At 42.2% G+C, this 13804-nt stretch overlaps 1 protein-coding gene across 1 annotated transcript in view; it reads left to right on the forward strand.

Annotated features, from left to right (window-relative positions):
- Window positions 1–13804, forward strand: part of Wdr19 (WD repeat domain 19) — an 87434-nt gene that overhangs the window by 30487 nt on the left and 43143 nt on the right. Inside the window, exons 16-20 of the mRNA XM_010625106.3 lie at window positions 3605–3752; window positions 3864–4068; window positions 6562–6721; window positions 6870–6980; window positions 10173–10282. Of these exons, the coding sequence (XP_010623408.1) occupies window positions 3605–3752; window positions 3864–4068; window positions 6562–6721; window positions 6870–6980; window positions 10173–10282 (734 nt within the window). The remainder of the gene's footprint in view (window positions 1–3604; window positions 3753–3863; window positions 4069–6561; window positions 6722–6869; window positions 6981–10172; window positions 10283–13804) is intronic.

Here is a 13804-nt window from a genome sequence, read left to right on the forward strand (position 1 = left end):
TCCAAGCTCTTTGAGGTATCTCCATATTGATTTCCATAGTGGTTGCACTAGTCAGCACTCCCACCAACAATGTGGAAGGGTTCCTTTCTCCCCACAACCCCGCCAACATTTGTTATTGTGTAATTTCTTGATAGCAGCCATTCTTTGTGGGGTGAGGTGGAATCTCAGTGTTGTTTTCATCTGCATCTCTCCAATGACCAGTGATGTGGAACATTTTTCAAATATTTTCTTGCTGCATTTACTTCTTTGTCTGAGAAATGTCTGTTCATTTCAGATGCCCATTTTTGAACTGGGTCTTTATATTTGGGGGGACTGACTGTTTTGAGTTCTTTATATATCCTTGATAATAGTCCTTTGTCTGAGGAACAGCTGGTAAAAACTTTTTCCCACATTGTAGATTGTCTCTTAGTTCTGCTGATGGTTTCTTTTGAAGTACAGAAGCTTTTTAGTAAGATGAGATCCCAGTTGTTGATTCTATCTGCTAGTTCCCATGCTACTGAGGATTTGTTCATAAAGTCTTTTCCTATACCAATGTCTTCCAGAGTTCTGCCTAACTTACCTTCCAGCAAGTTTAATGTTTCTGTTTTAATATTTAGATCTTTAATCCATTTGGATTTTAATTTAGTGCATGGCGAAAGGTAAGGGTCTAATTTTAATCTGTGGCAGGTTGACATCCAGCTTTTCCAACACCATTTATTAAAGAGGCTATCTTTCCTCCACTGAGGATGGTGAGCTCCTTTGTCAAAGATGAGGTAGCTGAGTACATCTGCATTTGTTTTAGTGTCTTCCAGTCTGTTCCACTGATCATGAGGGCTATTTCTTTGCCAGTACCATGCTGTTTTTATCACAGTGGCTTTGAAGTATAGTTTCAAATTGGGAATTGTTACACCTGGCTGGCACCATTTTTTGCTATTAGCCTCTTAATCATCATCTGGAAAGAGAACATTCTAGAGTAGTATCATTAAATGTAGCTCTGATAAAGCACGGTCCCTATTATATATCATAAAGCAGGTACTAGATATTTTACATTCATAGAGGTATGATACAGTACCATCCTACATCAATAATACTACAATCAGTTTTGGTTTGAAATTTACTTTGTCTGAAAATAAGATTGCTACCCCTTTTTTTTTTTCTGGGCTCCTTTCACAAGGAGAATTGTTTTCTATCTTTTCACTTTCAGTCTATGGGCTTCTTTTTGCACTAGGTGTGTTTCTTGTATACAACATATTGTTGGATTTTGCTTCTTATTCCATTTTGCCAGTCTATTTCTCTTGATTGGCAAGTTGAGGCCATTGACATTGCTGGTTATAACTGATATGTACTGACTTATTATCGACATGTTATTGGCCTTTTGTTGACTCTTTTTACTGTTTCACCTTCTCCTTTTAATTTCTTGCCTTGCCTATTTGATTTGCTCTGTTGGGCCTCATGGTGTTGTTGCCTTCATTGTCTTTCTCTAGGATCTTGTTTAGAATTGCTTGTAGTGCTGGTTTGGTATTCGTGTAGTTTCTCAGGTGTTCTTTGTCTTGGAAGTATCTTACTTCCCCATCCATTTTGAAAGAGAGTTTTGCTGGATACATCAGTCTAGGTTGGGGGTTGTTCTCTTTTAGTACTTGAAATATCTCATTCCAGGCTCTCCTTGCCCCAAGGATTTGTGTTGAAAAGTCTGCTGTGATTCTGATGGGCTTTCCTTTGTATGTGATTTGTTTCTTTTCTCTTACTGCTTGTATTTTGTTCTTCTGTTGGGTTTCTGGGATCTTGATTATTATATGTCTAGGTGTAGATTTTTTTTATTGTAGCTAGTTGGGGTCCTATATGCCTCAGTTATCTGAATGTCAAATTCTTCCCCTCTGGGAAGTTTTCTGTCATTAATTCTGCGAACAGCTTTTTAAAGTCATTTGTATTTTCTCCTGCTACTTCATGGATTCCTATCAGTCTTATGTTATTCTTCTTTGCATCATCTAGGAGTTGTTGGATCTATTTCTCATGATCCCCTACTGTTTTTAAGAGACCTCTCTTTTCATGGTCACTGACTGCAATCTTATCTTCTATATCTGAGAGCCTCTCTTCACATTCTTTTATTTTGTTGCGTACACTTTCAATAGAGTGTTTAATCTCCTGGATATCTGTTTGAATCTGTTTTATGGATTCCATTTCTTTCCTATGTTGGGCATTTATTTTTTCCATTTCTTTCTTATGCTGGGCCTTCATGGCTTCTATCATGGTCCTGAGCTCATCTATTTTTTTGTCAGTTTCTGCTCTAGAGTCTCGAATCACGACTTCCATTTTGCTCACTATCTCTATGGTTATCTGGGAAATTATTTCTGTTTTGAATTTTTCCAGAGCCTGATTGATCTGTTTTGTTACTTCCTGTGCTTTGAGTTCAGGGTGTCCTGGTGGTTCACTATCGGCCTTTTCCTCCTCATTTGCCCTACTGTTTGCCATTGGTAAACTGGAAGTCTGTCCTTGTGTCTTGCTTAAGTGTTTTCTCATTTTTATTTTTGTTGTCGGACTGTCCTTGGTTTAATCTCTGGATTATCACCCAAATCTTCCTGATATAGTTGCGCCCTAGCTTCTGTGTCTCTAACGACCCACAGACATTCTCATCTTCATAACATCAGAGAAAACAGCTCAACAATTCAACCACAATGCTTTACCGCAACTGATACAATCAGCAACACATTAAGATCGAGCACAACTTGGACACTGACCACCTGTGGTAGTCACTAGTCTATCACCCTTAAATCATTTGAATTAAATTGAAATCAAGAAGCAGTCCAGAACATGTCTGCAGTGAACAAAATATCAATATAGTGAATTTACCATTTAATGGCTCCAACTGAGCGAGAATGCAAGACCCCTGATCTCAGTTAGCTGATGGCTGAACCCCCTGATGCTGACTGACCTCGGGCTGCAAGGCCCAGATTGAGTTCCCTATCCTTCTGAATGGTTGAACTCCACAATGTTGTATTACAGGTTTCCCACGCCCTTTCTTTGAAGATGTTCAAAGTTGGGAACTCAGAAAAATACCCTTGATGACCACTTCTGTCTTTGCAGCGTGGGTCCAAAGACTGGCACAGTCAGGAGGTCTGAGAGTGCAGGATGGGGGGTTATGGGGGTTCAGGGGCGCCCGTGTGGCTACCTTCCTGGCGCTTGAGCGATGGCTGCTGGGTCGGGAGCAGGCGTGGTTCTCGTGAATTGATTTCTTGAACAGCTTATGTCATTATAGTAGTGAATTGATATGTGTAATTCACTGTAGAGAAGTTTCTGGAAATAAAGCATTCCCATTGTACTCTATTAAGTTGCAAATCACCTATGAATTTCTGTTTCTGAGTACCCAGTATTATTGCAATGTTTCTAAGCACAGATAGAATCATGGTTTGACTATCTATTGTCTTGAGCAGCTTCAGCTTTTTATTCTTTCCCTGAAGCCATTGGGTTGAGACTTGTAGTTTTTCATTTAAATTCATTACATTTTAGATCCTACCCTTGACTTGCCTGCTAGGTAGTTTTCTTTTCAGGCCAGATGTAGTTGAGGAACAGTAAGAGAAACCTCCCTTCTTGCTGTGGTTGAGACAGACCTGCAAATCCTATTTCGTAGGTTAATGACGCGACCTATGAGATTCCAGATTTTTCACCTACCGTTAAAGGCATCCTCTGGGAAAACTGGCCGCTGGATAAAGGTGTATTCATTGCTTACGATGATGATAAGGTGTACACTTACGTCTTTCACCAGGACACTATACAAGGTACTGGATCGCATCTCCACACGTTTGTTGATAATGAATTTCCATTGCAATGACATTACAACCTTCTTTTCTGCTGCTTCGGCATCTCGGTGTCTGTCTTATTTACTGTAGGATCCAAGGTGATTTGGGCTGGTGACACCAAACTTCCCTTCGCTCATAAACCTTTGTTGTTATACAATGGGGAGCTGACCTGCCAGACACAGAGCGGGAAAACAAATAACATCTACCTCAGCACCCACAGCTTTCTTCACAGTTCAAAGGACTCAAGGCCGGAGGAACTGCAGCAAATGCTGGCGCAGACTTTAACACTCAAAAGGTGAGCTGAAAGCATAGTTTTGGAGCCTTTCCCTTGCTTTTGTGGTGTTCGAGGTGGACTCCTATTCAGCACACGTAGATAACAGTACTTGCCTTGTTCATTTCAGAGCTGTTATGAGCACCAGATAACATAACGGATATAAAAATGCACATAAATTCCATAGGAAGTACTACTGGCAGGTGTCATCATCATTATGAGTAAAGCTTTATTACAAGAAAAGCCCTTCAGAACAAAAAAGTTTCTAAGCATCAGTTATTGTGAAATTCTAATAAGCCTAATTACTTTGACACTGTCTTGATTTCATCATAGGTTTAATTTTGCCATGCTTGAGATCTTCTCTTCCTTCATTCCAATTTTTTTGGGGATTACTGGGGATCAAACTTGGGTCCTTGGACTTGGCAAGGTGGGCACCAGAACCACTGAGCTAAATCCCCAGCCCCCTTGGTTCCAGTTTTAGTATATGTGCTGCCAAAGAAAGCACAGATCTCCTTTTCCTGATTTTTTTTCTTGTCTCTTAGAGCCACTGAGTTCCTCCGTGGTTCCAATTCTTCTAATCATGTCTTCACTGTTGCTGTTCCTCGGGGTCCCAGGAGCTCCCTTCTTCTCTAATCATTCTTCCCATCTGAATCTCTTCTACTCACAGAGCTTCACCATCATCTAGAGTGCCTGACTCCAAAAACAAATAAGTAAATAAAAACTGTCTTCAAGCTGGGGATTTACTTCATTGGTGCCACACCTGCCTCACAAGCACAAGGTCCAGAGTCTGATCCCTGGTACTGCAAAAAACAGAACAAAAACAAAAAAACACTGTCTTCAGCCCAATCCTGAATTTACTTTCCTACCAGTCCTATGTGCTTGGAAGCCAGCCCATGAGCTCCTCAACCAAACACACTGTCTTCGCCAGACCTCTGTCACCCTGTTCTTGTCTCACATGCTCACACCCAGAACACCTCCCAGATCCTTTCCTGCTCTTCTCCCTTGTCTTAACTCAGATCCTCACTGGGAACAAGGTAAAATGTCACCACTGCTAGTCTTTCTCTCTCTGCCTCTCTCTATCTCTCTCCCCTCCTCTCCCCACTCTCCCCCTACCATTAGCCTCTGGCAGTCCATTGTGTTCCACATACATTCTGAAAATGTGACTCTGATGCTCTTATCCCACTCTCAGAATCTTCCTGTGATTTCTTTTGCCTTAAAGAAAGAAATTAAACCCCTTGGGGACCTCAGATGCTATCCTGGGCCTTTGGCGGTGTAATTCCAGCCACAGCTGTTCGCATACCCCTGCTCTGCTCTGCTGACTGCTCGCGCAGTGGATGTGTGGTTCTCCGTGGCACACCCCTCCCCACTCCTGAAGGTCATAACTGCTCACCTAAGCCCATCAGCAGAGCCATCCCCACTCCAGGAAGCCCTCCCTGACCCTGCCACCACTACAATTCCAGGCCGGTTTGCTGATGTGTTGCCTCAGCCAAGATGAGGCCTGTTCAGTGGCTTAGGGCACTTTGCCCTTAGGGGGCTGGAGCCAGTCTCCTGTGGCATCGAAGGTGACTTTGTAATGTATAGAGGTATAGTGACGTATTTGGAATAGTAAGGAACAACGCTAAATGGATAAAGTTGTTAGGGTGATCTAAGAGAATCTGTGCAAAACATTCAGCCCAAAGATTCACATCGGATAAGTACTTGGCGATCTTGGTCACACTGTGTTGCAGCCAGTTGCCTGCTTCTTCCTCCTGCCCCACAGACAACTGCCCTGAGGACAGTAGTTGTGCCTTGGTCTTGCCTCCTGATTCCTGGCACATGCACACTGGTACTCAGTAAATGTGCACAGGGTGGGCAGGTGGGTGACAGCTGACTGGGGACTGATGTGCCCTGAGGTAGAGGAAAAGCTTAATGGGCATCGAACTTCACACTTTAAACCAGAGGGCATTGGACTTTTTCTGCTCTGGGTCAAGTATAAATATTTCAGGCTTTAAGGGCCATCAGGTTTCTGTCACAGTGACTCAAGCCAGCTGTGTGGCCCCGAGGCATCAGAGACCGTGCAGGTGCAGGCTGCCAAGTGGCCATGTTTCCCCTCAACCTGTATTTACAGAAGCAGGCAGCGGACTGGATTTGCCCTGTGGACCATACTCTGCTGACCCATTTTAAATATCTAAATTTATAGCTATAGAATTCTGGTTCTATTAGACTTGAGAACAAAAACAACTTTTGTCTGTGTGTGAAATGCAACAAAAAAAAATCGAATGAGTTCTTTGTTAACTGGAGGGGGTAATTTACAGAGTAGATTCAGATTCATAAAAGAAATTCAAGAAAAAATAGTTATGTGTACACTAAAAGAAAGAAAATGTGTATTTTTTATTCACTGCTTGAGAGTGACAATTGTAGATTGAGAAATGCTCTGTAAAATGTGTCTGGAAAATGATGGTAGATTAGATGCAGTGTACAAGTCTCCTCGATGGCCAAGAGAGTTCTCTGCTGATGCGGAGGTCCCCATCCCGGCAGGTTCACTGATGCCTGGGACATCTGCAAGACTCTCAACAACCCCACCGCCTGGGATGAGTTGGCCCAGGCCTGCCTGCATCACACAGAAGTGGACTTCGCCATCCGCGTGTATCGGACAATCCGGAATGTCGGCATGGTGATGTCCTTGGAGCGAATAAAGGTACACAGCTTTTCTTTCTAGAGCTATCCTATTATTATTCAAACATTTTAAGTTTCTTCATTTAATCTTACCTAACACATAAAGTGGTCTTAAAAAAAAGAGGTTAAGCTTTTGTGTTTCTTCTCATCCAAACTGCTTTTCTTTGCAGGGAACAGAGGACTACCATATTTTAGCCGGACATCTTGCCATGTTTACTAATGATTTCAACCTAGCCCAGGACCTGTACCTCGCATCCATCTGTCCTGTAGCTGCCCTAGAGGTATGGTGACAAATGAGGAAAAGCACACACAGGACCAGGGGTGGCAGCATGCCCCTGTAACCCCAGCAGTCTGGGAGGCTGAGGCAAGGGGATTGATTGTAAGTTGGAGCCCAGTGTGGGGAGCTTAGTGAGTTAGTGAGACCGTCTCAGAAAAAGGGCTGGGGAGAGGCCAGGGATGTAGCTCAGTGGTGCCCACACCTGCCTTACGGCACAAGGTCCTGAGTTCAATCCCCAGTCTGGACAAAAAGAGGTGTGGCTGGGATGTAGCTGAGTGTGAAGGCCCTAGGTGCAACTCCTAATACTGCCCCCCCACAGACGCACATGCAGAGACAGAATCTCCCTTTGTGTACAGTTTAAACTTCTCAGCACCCGACACCGCCTCCCTTCCCCTCCTAAAATGTAAACATTTCAGCCTCAAGAACCCCTGAGTACTCATTAATTTAAAAGAATATTTTCATTCTGCATTCAGTGAAGGCATAAAACGCATGTTATAGTGAACATTACTAAATAATTTAAAGTCTAAATGTGTCCAAAGAGAGCAGATTATATAACTTAACAAAACAGTCGAAGGAAAATGGCTACCATTTGAGTGTTCGCATGTGCCAGGCACTTTTCTAAGCACTGGACCTATATTAAGTCCTTCACTCTCCTTCCGGTCCTGTGAGATAGGCCTGCTGCTTCCTCTCTTTTCCCATTGGGAAAACCAAGGCCAATCTGTCTTTTTTCCTTCTCGTATGAAACTCTCTTGTATATTAAGAGTTGACAGTCTGGGCAGAGACTGAGAGAGGCAGAAGGACCAAACTCAGGGCCTGGAGGAAGCGGGTGTGGCAGCGTCAAATAGCAGTTAGGATCCAGGGAGGAGCAGGCCCCTGCTGGATCCTAATCCCAGCCCTGTGTCACTTTTCTCTGCCCTCAGTCCAACTTTAAAGTGAGGGTAGATAGGAATTAGATCTTTCGTTGTACCCAAGTCGTGAAATCCCCAAGAAGACCACCAAGGAGTCTCTTCTGATGCAAACATACAAGGAGTTTATTGCAGGCTCGAGCCCGGGAAACTCGAGCCTGGACCTCCAGTGACACCATCACAGCAGCTTCCAACTGAAGGCCCCGACCCATTTTCAAGACATGCTTATATAGGGCTGAGGATTGATACTATTTTTAACTTTCCATTACTAAGAGTTATTATCGGGACACTTAGGGGAAATACCTCATTCTCGTGAGGAGCTCAGCGGGGGGCGCTCTATTTCTATTTTTAAGGAACACTTTTATGTGATTACACAATTAGGCAAACTCTCTATATTCAGCGAAGCCTATAATATAAGTTCACTCTTGGGTCAGAAGAGGAACAGAAAAACAGGGAAAAGGTTGTTATAGCCCTTTGCCCAGAAAACCTGGTCTTTATATTCTGAGCAAAGGTCAAAGAGGGAGACCACCTCGATCAGAAAACTTGGTTCCTACACTTTCAGCACAGCATCTGATGAGTAGACACAAAATCAGTAGTTACTGTAATTAGTATTAGTTATTCCACCCCAAACAAGAATTTCTACAACTGTGTTACAGGTGTTATTTTGAAAATATGTAACTAATTTTATGGCTTGCTTTCTCAAATTGTTCCACAGCAGCTAGGTGTGGTAGCACATGCCTGTAATCCTAGCAGTGAAGAGGCTGAGGCAGGAGGATTGCCGTGAGTTTTAGGCTAGCCTGGGCTACATACTACATTCAAGGCCAGTCTGAACATAGTGAGACCCTATCTCAAAAAAAAAAATGTTCTACAGCAAATTTTCTTTTTCTTTTTCATTTTTTTTGTTGTCTTTTCACAGTTCTAGGGATCAAACCCAGAGCCTCACACATACTAGGCTAGCCTGTCCTACTGAGCTATACATCCCAGCCCTGATTTTCATCTTTACAATAATTTTCTTTCTTTTTTTTTTTGAGACAGGGTCTCACTATATAGTTGAGACTGACCTGGAACTCACTATGTAGCTCAGGCTAGTCTCGAACTCATAGCAATCCTCCTGCCTCAGCCTCCCAAGTGCTGGGATTACAGGCGTGCACCACCACACCTGGCCTTTAATTTTCATTTTTTATTTTAAATTAATTAATTTTAGGAAAAATTTAGATAATTGTACAGTATTCTTTGAGATAACTGGGTATACCCGGAGAAGTTCTGAGGACATGGACTGGTGCTCACTGCAGTAGAAATGTCACCACGGCTAGCAAAGGCAAAGATGTTACCATAGCTCTCTGCATTTACCTGGGGGTGCCGGCCATGGGCCAGTAACTTTGTAAAACATTTGAGGAAATGGCTTCAGAGTGGAGAGGGGTGATTATACGCTGTGGGTCCTTTGACCTCACTTAGGGATAGTCAAAGCAGAGCCCCACTGCCCGCCTCTCTCATAGCAGCCATGTAACCATGGTGATGAGCCTCTCATTGCCTCAGAGTCTGAATCTCTAAAATGGGTACCAGAAAAATTCAATACAGAAGGGTAGCAGTGAAAAGGAAAATAAGCCTGCTCTGTTTCACTGCCTGGCAAAGAGCAAAACCTAAAAAATGTTAGCTATCATTAATTCTTCAAAAGTATAGGTAAGGTGAGAAATGAACCTTAAAAGATTCTTAAGTAGTTAGTTTATATTTGGAATTGTATACCAGACACTGGTAAAAGAATGCAGAAACCAAGGAGAGAAACAGTTCAAATTTTATTTATGTTTTCTATTATTCAATTGCAATATAGCGGGCCAGGGATTTAGCTCAGCAGTTCGGTGGCCTGCCTCACAAGTGCAAGGACCCGAGTTCAATCCCCGGTACCAAAAAAAAAAAAAAAAAAACAATTGCAATATAGCTTCAAATTGTCTAAGAAAATACCATCAATTCCTGTAGCAAAGTATGTCTCAACTTTTATTTCCTCTGTAGGATAAAAAATTAATTTTGGTTTATTATGTTAATTTAAATTTAATTTTCCTTACTGAGAAAAGTTAAATATGAAGGAATGATTTTGTTAGGTGGGACTGAGTTTGGGGTGCATAACAAACCTCTGTGAGAGCCAAGATTCTGCACCCCACGTAGACTCTGAAGTCAGGCATCATCCTTGGCGAGACCACCGTCCTTACTCAAGAAGTTTTTGAAAGGTTGCACAATGCGGTGACTTTGTGGAATAATTCACTCTTTGTAAGTTACAGTCTTTCTCTTCCTAACAGATGAGGAGGGATTTACAGCACTGGGACAGTGCTCTTCAACTGGCGAAACGCTTGGCCCCAGAACAAATACCGTTTATATCAAAAGAATATGCGATTCAGCTTGAATTCATGTAAGTCCTTGCCTTATACACTTTAATTGGTAGCTAATTGATGCATATCTTCAATTCTAAACTGCCATTAATTAGAAGGCCTTCCCTTGACTTAACAATTTCTTTTTAGGGAGAAAAACCTTTGTATCTAACTAATGATAACCAAGCACTTGTCCACTTTGGTTTTTAGCTTCTAATCTAAGTTTGGGGTCTAGGCCTTGTCCCATCTTGAACCACCTGTAGCCATCAACAGGTATGCAAACCATCAGGATGACATACTGCACTCATGATCCTGACCTCTTAGCACTCTGAAGGCTTGTGGTATAATTTCAAGGCAGAGGGGAGAATACTGAAGTGCATCCATGCTGCTATAACAGAATACCTGAGACTGGGTAATACAAAGAGCAGACATTCACTCTGGGAGGCTGAGGCAGGAGGGCTGCAAATTCAAGCCCAGCCAGGGCAATTTAGTGAAACCTTGAGGGATTTAGCTCAGCGGTTCGGTGGCTTGCCTTGCAAGTGCAAGGACCCAAGTTCAATCCCCAATACCAAAAAAAAAAACAAAACAAAAACTGAAAAGGGGTGGGGATGTAGCTTAGTGTAGAGGCCCTGGGTTCAGTCCTTAGTACTGCAAAACACACAGATAGACACACAAAAGCAAAGCTGAGCATGGTGGTACACACCTGTAATCCCAGCAGTGTAGAGGCTGGGGCAGGAGGCTCACCATGAGCCATGAGTTCAAGACCAGCCTGAACTGCATGGCAAGACCCTGACTTAAAAAAAAAAAAAAAATAAGAACAGGCATTTTGCCCCCTAGTTCTGTTCTGGAGGCTGGGAAGGCCAAGACCAAGGCATAGGCATCTACATGCGGGCTCGTGGCTGTGTTCCTTCCATCTTGAGCCCTGTGATAATGGCCCGGGTGACTCCTGCACCTGTTAAAGTCTCCACTTCCCAGTGCCATCACAGTGTGTGTTCACGGGGGACACATGCTCAGTCCAGAGCAGTCTGCATCTAGTTCACCTGTATTTACAAACATCGTTTTCTTTTTTGAATTGAGCTTCATGTGGATAAAAAGTTAATGTTAAAAGTCAAGCGAGAAGCTTTACACAGGACATCAGTGTTTGCATAATCTTTTCTGGTGCATGAATAGGCTTCACAAGTGTCTAGAAATTCCATAGTCTATTCTGAGAATTTTAGAATTTTTTTAGTGCTCTTAATTCCTGTGCCATGTTTATTAGTCTTAATTAACAGAATATTTATTTCAGTGCTGCACAAAAATGTGATTTAGAGGCATTTAGCATCCAATTTTAAGTTAACATTCAGCTATAGTTACTCCTACAAATGCAAATAGAGACTAAGTGAAAAGTTTTCGTAAATGAAAAGTTTATTTGAAAGTGTAAGTTCATAGGTGTTTGAACAATGGCAGCATCACAGCTGAATAGTTCCTCAACGTTTATAAATTGCATTTCAAAAATACTTGTGGAGAAATTGATGAAAAATAAAATGTGATTTTAACATTTAATTTTAAAGTATATTTTATGTAGTTTCACTTTCTTTTCCTACAGATTTTGGATTCATTGAAAATACTAACACAAATTTTAGCCTTAGACATTATTTTATCAAAAATCCTTTTATTTCCAGTCAACATACCTGGATTTGAAATTTTCTACTCTACAAACTGTGGAGATGTTATTTCTCCTTAATCAATCTTGATTTATCACATTTCTGCTCCTTAAAAATTAAATCCAGGAGTCTGGGGGGGTGTGGTTCAGTGTATAGCATGTGATTTTCATATTATAGGCCCTGGCTTCAGTCCCTAGCCCCAGAATGAAATATAAAATCCGTGTGTCAGAGTGGACATAGTGGAGTCTTAATGCACAGCACGAGAGAGACGGCCCCAGGGCCTGGCCCTCCACCTCCATGCTGAGGGTGACTACATCTTAGGGTATAAAACTTCTGCACTGAAAAGGAAAAACTGACCTACAGCACAGACACCCCCAGAGGCCCTTGAACCATTCAGAAGACTTTGATTTTTACTTTTTTCAGGGAAATTGTAGCCTTTGTAATGATGTCTCACTTCATCTCAGTATGGTCCACTGAAAGCCTCCTCCTGTATTGTTGGTGGCTGCGGCTCCTGGGGTTGCAGTTGCTTTGGCCCCTTCGACTTGATATTTGACCACGTACCCCACCAAGTTCCCCAGCTTCCATTGCCGTCAGTGTGTTGTCCATGATCCAACACACCCTGGGCCCCAGCAATCGGAAGAGCTTCCCTCGCCGTGACACTTACTGGCCCGAGTGTATCTTCTCACCGAGCTGTTGCAGGCTGACACCTGTGGCCTGAGGCTTGTACTCCACAGTCTGTTGCATTATGCATGCAAGACCTTGAGTAGGTCAAGTATGGAGGAGATTTCACTCTCCAGGGTGAGATCAGACTAATGAGGTAGGGCACATGAGAATTCCAGAATGAAACAATAATACAGCAAAATAACATAATAAAATGAGAATTTCAAAATCTCAATTTAGCACTTCCTTATTGAGCAGGCTCCTGAAGGGAGGGACTGTTGGGAGACATCCCTGGGTGGGTTGATATAATTGAGCCCAAATTAGAAATTCCCTCCCAGAAATACTGCTGATGGTGACAGAAGACCGCTGTCATTCAGCAGGACACTTTCTCTTCCAAAACCTTCCTCATGTATCACTGGATTTGGAGTCTGAGTGAGGCTTAGGCTGGATGACTTGAATAAGCTGATAATGTGGAGCTAAGGTAAATCTCAAACAGTGCCATTTTCAGAGCTGATTAATTAAAGTGGAAGAGATGGTTTCTCAGAGGAAGATGGGTCTCAATAAAAAGATCTTAGGGCCCAGGATTTGGCTCAGTGGTTCCCCTGCCTGCCTTGCAAGCACAAGGACCCAAGTTTATACCCGGTACCACCAAAAAAAAATAATAATAATAAAAAATAATATTAAATAATAAAAAATAATAAATCATTGACATAAGTACTAAAATATATTGAGATAATATCTTCTATGAAGAAGTCATGGAAACAGACTACTAATAATTATTAAGATGGTTTGAATCTTAAATATGCCCAAAGGCCATGTTGATCACCAGCCTGTGACACTATTGGGAGGTGAGGGAACCTGTAGGAAGTGGAGCCTAGTGAGAGGAAGTGAGGTCATCAGGGGTGTGTCCTCGAGGAGGGTCTTGGGATATTGGAACTCAGGCTTCTCCTTTGCTTTCTGGGTATCCTGAGGTGAGCAGTTCTGCCCCACTGATGTTCTGCCTTGCCACAGACAAAAAGCAACAGTGCCAAGCAACCATGGACCAAAACAAACTTTTTCTCCTTTAAGTAGCACTGGAAAGCTGACTAGCAGTTTTATTATGTATTATACTTGTGATCAGTGAAAACCAGGGCCATCAATACTATATAAATCCTGGTTTGTTCCTCCCTTTCTATCTTGAATAAACTGGTATTAGCCCACATTTCTCAACACATATTCTTCTTCCCCTTTTTTTTTTTTTTTTTTTTTTTTTTTTTTTTA

Source organism: Fukomys damarensis, unplaced genomic scaffold (assembly GCF_012274545.1).
Source record: "Fukomys damarensis isolate Sample0158 unplaced genomic scaffold, DMR_v1.0_HiC HiC_scaffold_35, whole genome shotgun sequence".
Lineage (NCBI taxonomy): Eukaryota > Metazoa > Chordata > Mammalia > Rodentia > Bathyergidae > Fukomys > Fukomys damarensis.